General features: G+C 34.8%; 3 protein-coding genes across 7 annotated transcripts in view; 2 read left to right on the forward strand and 1 right to left on the reverse strand.

Annotated features, from left to right (window-relative positions):
- Positions 1 to 1,038, forward strand: part of LOC140811745 (uncharacterized) — an 81,699-nt gene extending 80,661 nt beyond the window's left edge. Inside the window, exon 4 of the mRNA XM_073169807.1 lies at positions 596 to 1,038. Coding sequence (XP_073025908.1) covers positions 596 to 778 — 183 coding nt within the window. The 3' untranslated portion in view covers positions 779 to 1,038. The remainder of the gene's footprint in view (positions 1 to 595) is intronic.
- Positions 1,039 to 3,492: 2,454 nt separating this feature from the next.
- LOC140812085 (cysteine synthase, chloroplastic/chromoplastic-like) lies at positions 3,493 to 7,338 on the reverse strand. 4 transcript variants are annotated; one of them, XR_012113603.1, is made up of 11 exons: positions 6,994 to 7,338; positions 6,658 to 6,767; positions 6,453 to 6,510; positions 5,963 to 6,226; positions 5,676 to 5,813; positions 5,536 to 5,587; positions 5,379 to 5,428; positions 5,105 to 5,182; positions 4,959 to 5,018; positions 4,067 to 4,147; positions 3,493 to 3,667 (listed from the first exon to the last, which is right to left on the reverse strand). XR_012113603.1 is itself a non-coding variant. In XM_073170283.1 (10 exons), exons 1-10 carry the CDS (start codon positions 7,234 to 7,236, stop codon positions 3,575 to 3,577), a joined length of 1,149 nt encoding a protein of 382 aa, XP_073026384.1. In that variant the 5' UTR covers positions 7,237 to 7,338; the 3' UTR covers positions 3,493 to 3,574. The 4 variants fall into 4 exon arrangements, 2 of the variants coding, with proteins under 2 accessions (XP_073026384.1, XP_073026383.1); XR_012113602.1 differs by having other exon boundaries at positions 5,379 to 5,458; XM_073170283.1 differs by lacking the exon at positions 5,105 to 5,182.
- Positions 7,339 to 9,680: 2,342 nt separating this feature from the next.
- On the forward strand, positions 9,681 to 14,948 carry LOC140812214 (integrin-linked protein kinase 1-like). 2 transcript variants are annotated; one of them, XR_012113625.1, is made up of 12 exons: positions 9,681 to 10,364; positions 10,871 to 10,945; positions 11,030 to 11,134; positions 11,389 to 11,474; positions 12,538 to 12,658; positions 12,796 to 12,875; positions 13,192 to 13,254; positions 13,356 to 13,474; positions 13,669 to 13,754; positions 13,825 to 13,946; positions 14,416 to 14,551; positions 14,745 to 14,948. XR_012113625.1 is itself a non-coding variant. In XM_073170438.1 (12 exons), the coding sequence occupies exons 1-12, from the start codon at positions 9,930 to 9,932 to the stop codon at positions 14,749 to 14,751; spliced, it is 1,431 nt and encodes a 476-aa protein (XP_073026539.1). In that variant the 5' UTR covers positions 9,681 to 9,929; the 3' UTR covers positions 14,752 to 14,948. The 2 variants fall into 2 exon arrangements, 1 of the variants encoding a protein (XP_073026539.1); XM_073170438.1 differs by having other exon boundaries at positions 14,420 to 14,551.
- Positions 14,949 to 15,496: the final 548 nt, after the last annotated feature.

A 15,496-nucleotide genomic window follows, 5' to 3' on the forward strand; every position in this document is an offset into this window, starting at 1 on the left:
TATGAATTTACCTGAACAGTTTGTCTATGTTTCTTCGGGTGTTACTTTATGCTGCTTGCAGATCAGATATTGGGCCAACATGATGAATTTTTAAGATGTACTCTGACAGTCATTCTTATTTCTTTATCTTTGTGTGAATTATATTTTTACAAAACTGGAACTTGATTTAGGTGACCTGGAATAATATTTCATTGCTTATGCAGTTCCGAGAATGATTTCCTTTTCATGTGGTGATTGTAATAAGGTTCAATGGAGTCACTATGTTGTTTGATAGGACGAAAATTGATTTTTCTAAGGCATATATTTTTTTCATGTCTGGATTAGTATTGGGTCGAATTGTTTTCTGAATCAAGGAATAGTAAACATGCCACGAGCTTATGAATGGTAATGGGCATTAACTTTTGTTTACCTTGTATTGAAGTGTTACTGCTATCTTTATTTCTCGGTAGTAACTGATATGCATTAATATATGTTATGTAGCGAACTGTGCAAAACATTTGATGATTATACTGAGAATAATAGCACTTTTATTTTTCTAACAGTAGCAAGGTTGATTTGTTATTTACTCAATCATCTTTCTCAACTGTATTCGCAGGAACGGTTAAGCAGGTCTCTAAGGGTTTGCCAAGACAAATTTGAGACAGCTAAGGTTCAGGGTGGCGGCAATAATGCGATGAAAAATTTGGAGTCATGTGTTGACATGTCTGTTGAAGACGGCATCAACATGATGCCTCACCTTGCTGGCAAATTGAAGGCACATCTCTCAATCAAAGACTAAATATTATGTTGCAGTGTGATGCTATAGAGCAGTCATTTTGCATCATTTCATTAGTCGAATTTTTTGTTGGAGAGACAATCCTGAAATCTGAAATTAGTTGAGGCAAAAATTATTCTGTGATTACTACAACTTTATGACGAGATGGACGATAACACTTCTTGCTATTTATATATACATCATGACTGAGTTCTGTCATAAGTGTTTTATCCATTTTGTTGTGCTAATTCTTCTTAAGTTTGCTTACCGATGCCTCAAGGCTTTTGATGGTGTTTCAGGATGGATACTTTTTTATGGACAATAGTGAAAACATATGAAATGTTAAACCTAGGTAATATCATGATTATTTGCATTAAAACATATGAAATGTTAAATCTAGGTAATATCATGATTATTTGCATTCACATTCCCTATATTTTATGTATTTGATATTTACCTCCCAAATCAAGTGTAGAAATTATTACACGCCAAAAGAGGTGAATGTCAAACACATGCAGTGTGGGGAGGTGAATGCAAATTACCCGATAATATTACAAGCATAAATAAATTGAAATTCAATCAATCGAGCTTTGTCAAAGGAAATTGAAGATTTACTACATGAATCTGCGTGTAGTATATTTTGAGAGATATGTAGTTTGGAATTACTCAAAAAAATTCCTATGTGAATTGATTAATGTTGGTGATATTACGATGAGTCGAGCCGAGCAATATCAGGTTCAAGCTCGGCTCATTTTATACATATAGGCTCGAGCTCGATTTGATTTTTTTATCATTAGGCTCGAGTTCAGCTTGTTTGAAAATTACTAAGCTCGCGAATAGCTCGAGTTCAGTTCGTTAATAGCTCATTTATCATGTTTAACGAGTCTGACTCAAGTTCGGCTCGTTAAACGGATCCATTTTTGAGCTCGTCAAACATTTATAGTTAAAAAGCCAACTAAGATATGATAACTAGGGTATGCTTATCATTTTATAACATTTCAATATATTGTATTTCACTGAAATTTTGATGTGAGACAAAAGAGTGCATGTTGCATTCCAATGTTACACTCATGACCCAACAAACTTGTCGAATTCGAGCCATATAAAAGAGCCGAGCTCGAGCTCACGAACATGCTCGCGAGCTTACGAGTCGAATATCTTTAAGCTCGAGCTTGACACGATATTCGGCTCGGTAAACTTAATGAACGATTTCGAACGAGTTTTTTACCGTGCCGAACTCGAATTTAAAGATACTCGACTCATAAGCTCGCGAGCCTGTTCAAAAAGTCTGGTGCCTTCTTTCTCTGTATGCATGTCTCGAGATTAGGGATGTAGTTGTTAAGCATTGGGGAAAAAAAAAGGGTACTAGAACTCGATCGAGTTGTGTATTTTAAGTTCAAACTTAACTCGAGTAATTTACAAGTTTCTTCAGCTCGAATATTTAAATTATTTTTTAGAAAAAAGTATTTGGAAACTTTTATTTAAGGTTAATATATGATGTTGATTAAAATTTCAGGTAAATAATAAAGAAATGTGCCGCTCCAAAGCTCAATATGTTACTAAAACGACTCACCTAAAATTGAAGTATTGCAAAATACTCGTCGTAGAGTACTTTTATTTAAACATGAAGACTGACTCAGGACAAAATGTGCCGCTGCAATTCGCTCAAACATTCTAAAAAACAAAAGAAACATTCGATTTACAAAAAAAATACAACAGTTAAGCTGTAAAGAGATTTCGGACTTCGGAGAACGAACCTGATCTGAAACCCTAGCTTCGGCTTCCTTATATGATTCACCGCCGTATGATTTTTAGCTCGTCATGGATCTCTGGTTTGGGTTTGCTCAAACAGTTTTTTGGGCAATAATTCCCAATAGGTAATAAAAAAAATTAATCTAAAAACTATTTTAGTAAATTCTAAAAATAAATAAATAATTTGTTAATCAATAACATAAAAAAATAATTAATTAGCGAATTATGTCATATATAAATTTAAAAAATTAATTAATCTTTTAAAATATGACTTTAAGCTCATGTTATTATTATTATTTTGATCAGATTATTTAAAATAATATTGAAACTTTAACGTTGCATCTGTATCAATCGAATTCATTTTTAGTATCAAAAATATTATTTTTCATAGTAAATATGAATCAAATCGGATCGATTCGTCTTTTATATATATAGACCCGTAAAACAGATTCACGAAAAACCTACTAAAAAAACATGGTCATAGTCATCTCATATAAACGATTGTCATGAAATTTAATATCTTATAGATAATTTGAAGGATTTTCCCTTTTTTTTAGTCTAACATGATTAACAAATGACATTTACTTGTTTCAAAATTCAAACTGATGTTTAAATTTTAAACGTGCTTGCTATTTAGTTTGGCAACAAAACAACTAAATATTTTTGTGGGATTTTTTTGAAACGTGAATATGTGGAAATTTTTGAAATGCATGAAATGGTAAAAAAGTAATATTACCAACAATAATTTTATTCACAATTTTCGGAACATAAATTGCATTTCTCGTTATAAAATCAACAGTATTCGGATATACCATAAAATACAACAGATAACAAGATGATGGCTAATGAAATGATGGGTAATTCAACATGTAATTTTCACAACTCAACAAACCTAATAACACCTCCGTATGTTTCTTTTTTCTGATGTATGGTTTGTGATCTGGAGAACTCAAAGATTGCGGTGATAGAACCTGGCCCTGCTCATACATGATCTTTGGAACCTGACAACAAATCGTTATGATACGGAACAATATCAAACCTATGTTTATTTGTGATCTGCAGATAATATCAAGCTTCAGGTTGCATCTTCTCGCACTCTTCCCGTATGGACTGAAATAGAACCGTCGACAGATATCTTTCCCCAAAGCTAGGAAACACAACCTGCAACAAAAATATAGTTCTAAATCTTTGGTCGGATAAAAGTTGATTGCATGCAGTATTTATTTAAAAATGCATAAAGTGACGAACTCCTTCAAAGTTTCATGTGAAAAAAACAGGTATCGTGAAATCAAAATGCTGTTTGTTTCAGGGTTGTAGCATACTAACTACAGCGCAAGGAAAACAAGTACATCATAAACAATTAGAGCATAAAAACCAAGAAATACCATTATAGGCACCCATCATGCTTAGATATTAGATGGTGTTCCGACCTTTACCTTCAGCTATTAAACATATTCTTGCAGGCCGAATGAGCAATGTGGAATTTTTATACACCAATTTAGAATCAAATGGATTGCATCAGTAACAGCAGAAGAACAGCCTTGCCATGAATCAACATACCGCTATAAGCTTGCCAGCATTTTCAGGCCTCTTTCCAACCTTGATAGCAGCTGCTGCAGCTGCTCCAGAAGATATTCCCACCTGGTAAAAATTAATATTTAACAGAGATTCATAATACACAGCATTCCTGTTGACTTAATCAAAAACTTGAAAAATAATGCCCTTCAGCAAATTCCACATACAACACAATTATGTGTAGTATCATGTCTTCCAAACTGAATTATTTGGTTGATCAACTTCGCAGGTGTATTTACAACACCCTAAGCACATATTCACATGATCTAATCAGCGCAGTAACTTCAAGTTTTGTCAATATAAAACCAATTAAATCATTAAAAAGACCGTGAGCACATGGGTGGTTCTTTAAAGCATTATCAAATACATAAGGCGTCAAAGATTCCAGGCCATGTAGGTTACTCGAACACTTTTAAGTTATGATTCTTCACAGAATTTCACGAAAGGCACTTATTATATTTATTACCATGTTGTGGATAATATATTACTACTGCCTTCATTAATCAATATTTCCCCATCTCATATTTACGTCAAAACATCTTTGGAGCAACCAAGTACAAGCTTATATATATACGGATGACACATCGTCACATCATAACTGTCATAAGTTAAAATAACTATTTACCCATACTCTGTAGTCTGTCCTAGTTTGACACTAAGCATGCCAGAGAAGGAGATAAGTTGTATTATTTCCAGACACCCCCTAATGATATAGAAGGCCCTCATTCCGCAGCACATATATCTTACATATATCAATGTTCGAAAAGGCCCATGCGTGACACATGAAAATACAGGTTAATGTTCGAAAACTTAACTCAGTCACTGTAATAGTTATTGTCCAACAATCCTATCTTCCCAGATAACACGAGGCACTTACCAGTAACCCCTCTTGAAGAGCTAATTGCTTCGCAGTTTCAACTGCTTCATCACTTGATATCTGAAAATGAAGCAAGAAAAAGCCAGTCAGAACAAAATGACTGCAGTGCAAGTCAAGTTTTCGAGAAAAGAGACACGTTGAACAACCAAGTAATACAGGTGTAACACCAGTCAAAAGTGATGTCCTTGTAAAGAGATAAATTAAACTGGTTCCCTTCAATTGACCTGTTAGGATTGAAAGGTTTAAATGAGAAGGCATTTTAATTTATAAAGTGCCAGCTTAAGTTTACATCAATGATTGATATTCTAATACACACACATCTTGGTATTCAAATCAGTAAAAAAATTCACCAATGGTATGCATAATTGGAGAAAGGTTTACAAGGAGCATTATAGAATGCTAAGGAGGTCAGAAACAAACCTCTATGACTTCATCCATCACATCTTGATCTAAGTTCTTCGGAATAAAACCTGCTCCAATTCCTTGAATTTTGTGAGGGCCTGCATTTGCAAATTACAGCTACTAGAAATATACAAAATTTTACACAGCTATCAACAATAAAACACTGTCCGCTCACCAGGTTTACCACCGGATAATATGTTGCTTTCTGTGGGCTCCACACCAATAATCTAATAGAACATGAGCAATTATTGTTATAATAAATGAGAGACAAAATAAATGGTTTATAAATACTTCATCTGAAAAACCACATAATACCTCGACATTAGGATTATGTAATTTAAGATAACGGCCAACCCCTGAAATTGTCCCACCAGTGCCAATCCCTGCAACGACTATGTCCACCTTGCCTTTTGTATCTTCCCAGATCTCTGGGCCGGTTGTTTCATAGTGTATCTAATATAAAAAGAAGAGGAGAGACGTGATTTCAACAACTACCCCAATTTCATCTCAACCCATAAACACATGTGATTGTGAAGCAGAAAAAAACTGTTTCTAAACTCAGATTTAAAATAATATTGCATCAACATACGCAAGGGAAGAACCTTAGGATTGGCAGGGTTGTCAAATTGTTGAAGCATATAGGAATTTGGGGTGCTTTTCAATATTTCTTCAGCTTTCTGAACAGAACCTTTCATGCCTTTGGTCGCATCAGTTAGAACAAGTTCAGCTCCGAATGCTTTCAAAAGAACCCTTCTCTCAAGACTCATGGATGCAGGCATAGTCAATATGAGCTTGTATCCTCTTGAGGCAGCTATAAATGCAAGACCAATTCCGGTGTTTCCACTAGTAGGTTCGACCAAAATACTCTAGTATAAATCCAAAATTTCACCACATATCCATCAGTATCATAAATGTTTATGCAAAGAAAACAACAAAACCAAGTCTTACAAACACCAGGATGCAAATAATACTAGTACCAACTACCAAGTCTATAGGCTCAAATCTCATAAAGCAAAGTAAAGTCAAAGACTCATTAACACAATTTTTTCAAGTTATCTGACCAGAATCAGAAATTATGACAAATGATCTTACCTTCCCAGGGGTTATAAACCCCTTCTCCTCCGCGTCAGTTATCATACTATATCCTATCCTGAAAGCAACATTCAAATATAAACAAAAGGAACATAACAAAAACCCAAACAGTAAAACTATAAAGTTTCTTATTCTAAGAAACGTAGGAAAATCCAGACAAAACGCAAACAACAATTTTGCAAATGGAAACCAGAGTACACTAAACCTGTCCTTGACACTGCAGCATGGTTCCATTATCTCAAGCTTCGCAGCTATATTTGCTACACAACCTTTTACAACATTATTCAAGTACACCATCGGTGTCTTCCCAATAAGCTGTTAAGAAGCATCAATTGCAAGAAAGTGAACCAAAGTAACACCAAACAGGAACTAAAGAGAGCCATCTTAATTTTCGCTATATAATTTTTTTTTAAAAAAAAAGTCTAGCACTAACACAATGTCAGATCCACAGCAAGAATGCTTCGCTATAAACTCACACCTATAAATAAAATCACCTCAAAACACCAAATAATGACAACGATAATAACAATAACAAGCTCACCTGGGATACATCTTCGGCGATATTGAGGCCTTCAATTTCGGCCTGAGGCTCCACGGACACCGCTTTAGACACAATCTTTCCTTTACTGCATTTACTCGTATTGCTTACACAAATACTGTTACAACCACATATTCCCGTGGCAGCCAATCGGCTCTGTTCGGAGACGACGAATTTCGGGTAGCAGCGCCCAGACCTGGTGACGGCGGAGAGAGAAGTCAACGGCTGGTTCAACAGAGAAGCCATTGATTTCCCTTCTCCGAAGCTTGGACTGTTTGTGGACGGATCCTGCGTCTGGATTCGCAAATGGAGAAATGGATGTTATATATCAATCTATATTTGTCCTTTGTAGTTTGTAATCGAGAATATGAACCTAAAATGGGCCCGTATTAGGGACGTAAATGAATGAACCAAATGGTTTTTGACATATTCGAAGTTCGGCTAGATAAAAAATTCGTTTGAGTTTGTTTGTTACTCATATTAAATCAAAGCTCGATTTTGAACTCGAAAATTTAATCAAACCGAGTTCAAGCCTAAAGATATTTGACTCGTGAGCTCGCGAACATAGTTGATAATAGGCTCGCGAGCTCGAGCTCGAGCTGAGCTCGTTTAGGTGGCTCGTACTCCAGCTCGAGCTCGGCTCGTTTAGGTGGCTCACAAACATGATTTTGGAATGTCCAATAATATACTTATTTTTTTTTTGCTCTTACTTGTGTCGTTTTGGTTATTTATGAATGAATTTATATAAATATATTTAATTTTTAAAAAGCTCGATTCAAAATCAAACTCGAGCTCCATGTTATGCTTATCGAGCTCGAAAACGAGACGAGCTCCAGTCAAGCTTGTTAAACATTTTAAACGAGCTATTAATGAATTAAGCTCGAGCCTGACTTGATTAACATGCTAAACGAGCTGAGCTCGAGCTTGGCTGGATTAACATGATAAACGAGCTTTTAACGAGCCGAGCTCGAGCTTTTAACAAGTTTGGTAATTTCAATACAAACCCAGTTCGAGCCTGATAATAGAAGCTCGAATAATTTTAAACAAACCAAGCTCAAGTCTAATATTGTTTGGTTTGATTTGGATCGTTTACATCCTTAACTTGTACCATATTACTTATAATTCACAAAAATTATATGGAATTTGCTCAATTAAAACAAAATTATTTTTTTTATGTCAAAAATTTTAATTTTCATTATTCATGTTATAAATATCTCACGACGAATGTTAAATTAATAAAAAGTGATTTATAAATTTAACATTGTTACCAAATCGACAAGCTTTTTACGATGGTATCTTTCTTGAGTGAAAGTCGTTTAGAGTGGACCATCGTATTCGTCGGTTTTTCAAAAGCTCGGAATGTAAAAATATCACACATCGAAATAGTGACATAAACTAAAGAAGGTTAAATCTAATAGACAAGTTTTTTGGGATAACAATCATATCACGTTTATAACCTAACAATCTGTATCATAAATATAGATCAATAAGATCGTTTCACAATATACATACTTCGTATAACTATATTATATTTATCTAAAGTTTACTATCAGCTGTTGAGTTTGAGATTCAATTCATTTCTCTAACTCAATAAAATCATAACTTAAAAATTAAAAGAAGGTGAAAATAATTAGTTTAATATATTTTAAATAAATTTTTGAAATAAAACTCTTACTGAATAAAAAATAATGCTCCAACACGTTATTTGTTTGTTGCTCACGCTTCTTAGATGTTTCGACGGACCAGTTAGGTTTGTATGTCATAGTGTTGGGCCATTTTCGGTCCAGCAATCAGCAGATTATTGAGCCCAATTTATCGACCAGGTCACCAATTATGGGCTTTCCTTGGACTGGCTTAAATTGGGCCGATGGTGGGCTTGGGTTGGCCCCCAGGTGCAATATGAATCCACTACATGTTAGGGTATGATCTACGATAATGTCACAATGTTTTTAATTTTATATATTTTATTTTATTATGATATCTCAGAGTCATATTATAACAACCCAAAAATTTAAGACTCATTATTTACCAATGTATATTTTAAATAATTAGGTATAATGTATATTAAATAATTAGGTATAATTTATATATAGGTAAAATGTATATATAAAATAACTAGGTACAATGTATATGTGAAATAATTAAATTCAAAAATAGATTCATGAATCATGAATGAATCATATTAGATTGAGTAAGTCTCTTGTGAGCCCGTCTCACGGATTTTTATCTGTGAGACGGGTCAATCTTACTGATATTCACAATAAAAAGTAACACTTTTAATATAAAATGTAATACTTTTTCATTAATGACCAAAATAGATATTAATCTCACAAAATATGATCCGTGAGACCGTCTCACATAAGTTTTTGTCTATTAGATAACTGTGACGCACAAAAAATTTTGAGGTGTTTAATCAAAATTTAGTTAATGAATTTAACTAAATAAAATGTAAGAATATATAGTAAAAATAATATTATTATAATAGTTGTTGATAAATATCATATTATCATTAAATTTTAATAATTGATAATACAAAATAATACAATATTAATAATAGATAAATTAAAAAAAAATGCTGATATTACCTCGAATACAAAGTAATATTTGATACATTGAGGAGGTTATCGAAGGTGGGGCCTACAAAATCCCTCGTTTTGCCTAGTGGAGCATTTCATATGGTTAACGTAACGCCTTTTCCGCTACATCCAGTGGAGGGATGTCAATAACCAACGTATTCTCCTTCTCTTGCATGCCCTTTGCTCTCCTCCATTCTTGAAACATCGACAAGCTCTTTCCTCAGCCATCGGAAATCAGTCGAATCCATTTCCCGCTTTTGTTTGATCTCCACCAAGTCATAGCTTTGGCCATCGTAGTTTATCTGCTTTGTTGGGATTGTGGCATGGTGTATTTGTACGAGGAAATAGTGTTTTTATGGTTAAATGGACAAGGCTACGCAGTTGAAGAGCGGGATCTCCCGTCAGTTCTCGACGGGTTCCTTGAGGAAGAGCGGGAAATTCACTTTCCAGCGGCAGAATTCACTCGACCCGAATCGGAAGAATTTCCGGTTCAGCTTCGGGCGGCAATCTTCGTTGGACCCCATTCGGAGAAGTGCGTTGGAGGATGACTGCGGCGACGGAGATGGGTTCTCCGTGCCGGAGAATCTAGATTCGACAATGCAGCTGCTTTTCCTGGCCAGCAGAGGGGATGTGAAAGGGGTCCAGGATTTGCTTGATGAAGGGGTTGACGTAAACAACATTGATTTGGATGGCAGGACTGCTCTGCATATTGCTGCATGTGAAGGCCATGTAGAAGTTGTGAAGCTTTTGTTGAGTAGAAGAGCCAATATCGATGCCCATGATCGGTGGGGTAGCACGGTACATTTCTTTATTCAGTTTTTGAAGTGAGCCAACTTTTGAATGAAACAAAGATGCGCAATGAACTCAATATCGTGGGAAGGGGTCGATTGTGCAAGAATTGTCTTGACTAGGTTGAGATTCCAATTTTAGTTCAAAGGTTTCATTTTTCTTGTTAAAGATGTCCATTTTGTTGCTTAATTTATACTACAACAGAAGAATGGGACCCTGTTTTACAAAGGATTTATTTATATTTTAATGTGATGGCCTGTGTTTCTGGAATCCCGGGAAACAGTAGCAGGCTCGATAGATTCACGGCTAATAAACATAATACAGTTACAACATATTTTACTCCATGGAAGACGAAAACTTGGATGGAGAAATGATTTAACTTTATCACGTTCGTGATGTTTTCAATTTTGTGACCACGTTAGAAATGAATATGATTGATTCTTGTTGGAAGAGTAGTCAAAGTTTCTTTTTGAATTTAACAAGATGCATTTTACAAGATTTTTTCATCAATGTAGGCTGCTGCTGATGCCAAATATTATGGGAACATTGAAGTATATAACATATTGAAGGCCCGTGGGGCCAAAGTTCCTGTAAGTGTAAAATTGTCCTGCTTTAGGTTAAAAAATGTTTTTTGTTCGTTGGTGACACTCATATAAGTGCATGCCATTTCCTAGAAAACCAGGAAAACGCCGATGACAGTGACAAATCCTCGTGAGGTTCCAGAGTACGAGCTCAATCCAATGGACATTCAGATACGAAAAAGCGACGGCATCTCCAAGGTTGTTATGATTTTTTTGGGAGCTAGAGATATTTTTCCAATTGATAATCCAATTTACTGCTTCTCGTTGCATGTATAATATGTTGTCATTCATCTGCCGACTCTAGTACATTTTTCCAAGTCTGCGTTTGCAAACAACGACAAGTTTCATTTGTAATAAGACAAAATTTTCCCGTGTCTGCATGGTTGCTTCATGGCCTGAATTTGTAACATATTTATTTTACTGTCCGATTTTTACTTTCTATCCGTGGACAGGGTTCATATCAAGTTGCTAAATGGAATGGCACAAAAGTTTCAGTAAAGATCCTCGACAAGGATAGCTATATAGCCCCTGAATGCATGTATATACCAACGTCTTTTCAGTTTTTATGCATATGTTTCATTTTGGTTGAATGTTGGTTTAGTTTTTTCTTTTGCATAATCTATCTTTGCTTTCAACAAGTGAAATGCTTTCTGAATCCAATTTTTAAAGGAGTATCTAGCTAGTTTGGCACATGTTCAAAATAATACAAAGAATTTTTCTCCAGATGCAGCACAATCTTGTTTTAAGTTTCACAGCTTCGTCATTAGTAGTTCACTTGCTCAGGGTGATATTGTTATGTTTGTCTAACGTTTCGGCCGTATAACCAAAATTTATTTTGGAGGGTGGGGATGGAGCTTTTTGTTCTGTATAAGAAGACATGCATACACCTACTGAGCTGTTATAAATTGTTGTCCGACCAATCTAGACTCTAGCTTACGAAATATTTAAGATATCATTCAAATCAACCTTTTCCGAAGATGACGCCTCTATATGCTCTAGCGATCATCATGAGTAAATCTAAGAATAACGGTTACCTCATATGTTAGGAATGCTATTGAAATTAGTTATAAATCTATATGATTGATGCCTGGAGTCATACTCGTTGAAAGTAAGAGTTTTGATGACCACAAAGTTATCAATATTTTTGCGATTATGCTACTGGTGAGCAGCACCAACGTGGTTGTCAAATTTTGTTTTCATTCTTGAATCCTCAAAATGTAATGTTTTTTCTAGTGACTACTACTAATAAAAGTACAGAAATCTGAAAGTTCTGATCATTATTCAATCTAGTTCTTGAAAATAATGGTCATAGTCGATGATCAAGCAATTTCCAATGTTGAAAAGGGGACTATTTTATCTTGGCTGTGGAATAAATGCTTATTCAACGGCAGTGTATTCCATGTCAATGTTTTCATCAATTCACATTTGCATAACGCATGACAACCGATGTAAACAAACAAAAGTTAGCCAATCTTTAACATTTTTTCTTTGTTTCGTACGGTTGGCTCAAAGTTATTTATTTTTGTTCTTGTCTGTTCTTTCTTTTTGAAATTTGTTCTTACTTCAGTGGAGCATAATGGTTTTAATGCATTAAATTGTAGAAATGCTTTCAAGCATGAGTTAACACTGTTGGAGAAGGTCAGACATCCCAATGTGGTTCAATTTGTTGGTGCTGTCACCCAAAATCTACCAATGATGATAGTTTTGGAGCATCACTCAAGAGTAATCATCCCTCTTTCTATGCATATCCTCATACATGCCACACTCCCCTCCAACCCATACAAACATTCATGTGTTTTCATACATGAGTAACTTGTCAGATTTGATGCTCATGGCTTACTTATAATTCGAATTCTCAGGGAGACCTAGGTAGTTATCTTCAGAAGAAAGGACGTATGTCTCCATCTAAAGCACTGGGATTCGCACTTGAAATTGCTAGGTGACAACAAATTTCCAAAATAAAGCACATTGAAATGTATACTTTGTTGTTTGAATCGTTGTTATGCCTTTGGCCATAATCTGCTTTAGTCGAGTGGGTACCACATTTGTTATTATTGCAGATTGGCATTTCGTATAACGTTTTGGTGCTTATCTTCATTTTGTTCTTCTTGATTCCTAATTCTTTGCATTTGGTTCTTTTTTTCTCCTTATGCTGCTTTTCTGCATTCATCCTTGTCCCCTTTTCTTTTTAAACCAGATTTTTTGAATCCATTCTGTGTTGGACACTGACATTTTGGATCTTGGTTACTCGACAGGGGAATGAATTATCTTCATGAGAGCAAGCCTGAGCCAATCATCCATTGTGATTTAACACCAAAGTAAGGCAACTATATTCTTAAGTTGACGTCTTGACATATACATGTTTTTACTGTTGCCATCGTATAGTGTTTTTAATGTGTGATTATTGGTAAGGTGCCAGAAATATATTGCTGGATTGTGGAGGGCAGCTCAAGGTTGGAGGGTTTGGTGTCATTAAGTTATCAATAATATCGCCAGACAAAGCAAAATTAGTGCAACCCGAGGCCATAGATCGTTCAAGTGAGGTTCCTTGTGTAAAATACTTTTCTTCCTGATTTTTAGTTATTGACAATGTAATTGGAGTCATTTTTCTTGGTATAATTTCCAGAAAGACATTTAACAAAGTTTGAAAATGTGTAAAAAGAATTTGATTGAAAAAGTATTTTGTCAGCGACACAATTATTTTTAACATATTTACGTGGATCTGAACACAGACTTGTACGTGGCACCTGAAGTTTACAATGATGAAATTTTTGACAAAAGCGTGGATGTACACTCTTTCGGTGTTATGATGTATGAGGTATATTTTGTTTACATACATTCATGTTCCCCATTATTTTTGGCACACTTATCGAAGTGTTCGTTTTTAGATGATGGAGGGAGTGCGACCATTCTCTTCCAAGTCCTCTGAGGAGGCAGCTAAGTTAATCTGCTTGGAAGAAAAGAGACCCACATTCAAGTCCAAATCTAAATATCCTCCAGATTTAAGAGAGTCAGTCCTTTTTTCTCTTCTTTACTTCATCCTTATTTTTGTTTGTTTTTATCTGTTGTTTAATTTCCCTCTATGAAATTCTGGGGAAGGCGAGACTATTTATCTCAAACTTTCAATAAGATACTGATGTTAGAAGGATTGGAAGGCCACTATATATTTTGGTACTTAGAATTAGTTTGCCACTTCCCCCTCTTTAAACATCACACAAACTTTCCCAGCACAAAATGAGGATGAGTTCTTTTGCCGGATTTTATGTGACTTAAGTTTAACTAAACTTTATGTGGGATGCTTTTCTCCCCAGAAGATAATGAGATTTTAATCCACATAAAAAATTGTCCATGTAATCTCTTACACTTTCCTTGCTGATGCTCCCTTCTTTATCCATACTAGACAACCTTAGAACATCATATCTATTTGAGGTGAAAAGCTAAAGTGTTTGTCTTGGTCGTTCACTATGCTACGTTTCAAGATAGGTTGATCGAAGACTGCTGGCATCCAGATTGCGCTGCACGGCCCAGCTTTTCCCAGATCATCGCACGGATGAATATGATTATTGCAAACTGTTCTAAGCATGGATGGTGGAAAGACACTTTCAAACTCCCTTGGTATGTATTCTCCTTCCTTTCATACTCCTTGTCCGGTGTTTACTATCGATGACTCTCTGCTGCTGGGGGCAATGAATCATCAGCTTCTTTCGTCATTCGCGCAGTCCTAATGTTATTCCCAGGAAAATGATCTTTCAACTCTCTGCAATATTATTTGTTTCGCTGCCGATGCCTAAAATGACTTCTTCCATAGGATATAAGATGCACACGGGGTAACTTATCGCGAGGCGGGGGTACAAAATAATAGACGTCCGTCCGCTAGCGGAGCAGACCGACGCAGCTTCATCCGGGACCGGGAGGATGAAAGAAACTAAACCTGCCTTTATATATATATATAAACATAGTTTGTGAATTGTGACATAGCATGGAAGAATATAGATAGAAATGAAAAAGAGTGAATTTTGTTCGTCTCTTCATAATGTTACATTAATTATGACTATTTTTTTTTTTAAATTCTATATTAATAAAGCCGCGTCCTTCCATTTTTTTACTTATGATGAAATATCATAAAATTTGGAGGAATGAGAATATGAAAAATATCATATAATAACAAACATTTATATAATTTGGAATAATATTAGTAATTCTGAATTATATATTTTGTCTTGTTTGCTTAATAACCTATCAATATTACATAATAAAGAGTATTTAATTCTAATCTTGTAAAACATGAAAATGTAATATCAGTTTTATTTGTTTAAATTCAATATAATTGAAAGAATCTAAATTATAATATTTCTCCAACATGATATTTCTAAAAAAATTGGGTGAATTATTTGTAAACTTTATTTTAATTCTTTTTTTAAATTTTGTTTGCATTGAAATTTGTGTAGCGAAGATTAAGTCTAAAAGAGTAAGTCTCGTTAGAGAAGATACAAATAAATCATATTTATATTTAATATAAAATATAATATTTTTCAATAAATGATATAAATAGAAGATCCG

The sequence above is a fragment of the Primulina eburnea genome, chromosome 14, assembly GCF_022965805.1.
Source record: "Primulina eburnea isolate SZY01 chromosome 14, ASM2296580v1, whole genome shotgun sequence".
Taxonomy (NCBI): domain Eukaryota; kingdom Viridiplantae; phylum Streptophyta; class Magnoliopsida; order Lamiales; family Gesneriaceae; genus Primulina; species Primulina eburnea.

Coding starts and splice junctions, on each gene's coding strand:
- LOC140812214 (XM_073170438.1), top strand. CDS start 9,930: ATGGACAAGGCTACGCAGTTGAAGAGCGGGATCTCCCGTCAGTTCTCG. Junction 13,255..13,355: donor CATTGTGATTTAACACCAAA/GTAAGGCAACTA, acceptor GTAAGGTGCCAG/AAATATATTGCTGGATTGTG. Junction 13,475..13,668: donor CGAGGCCATAGATCGTTCAA/GTGAGGTTCCTT, acceptor ATCTGAACACAG/ACTTGTACGTGGCACCTGAA.
- LOC140812085 (XM_073170282.1), bottom strand. CDS start 7,236: ATGGCTTCTCTGTTGAACCAGCCGTTGACTTCTCTCTCCGCCGTCACC. Junction 6,227..6,452: donor GGTTTATAACCCCTGGGAAG/GTAAGATCATTT, acceptor GATTTATACTAG/AGTATTTTGGTCGAACCTAC. Junction 3,668..4,066: donor ATGCTGGCAAGCTTATAGCG/GTATGTTGATTC, acceptor TTTTTGTTGCAG/GTTGTGTTTCCTAGCTTTGG.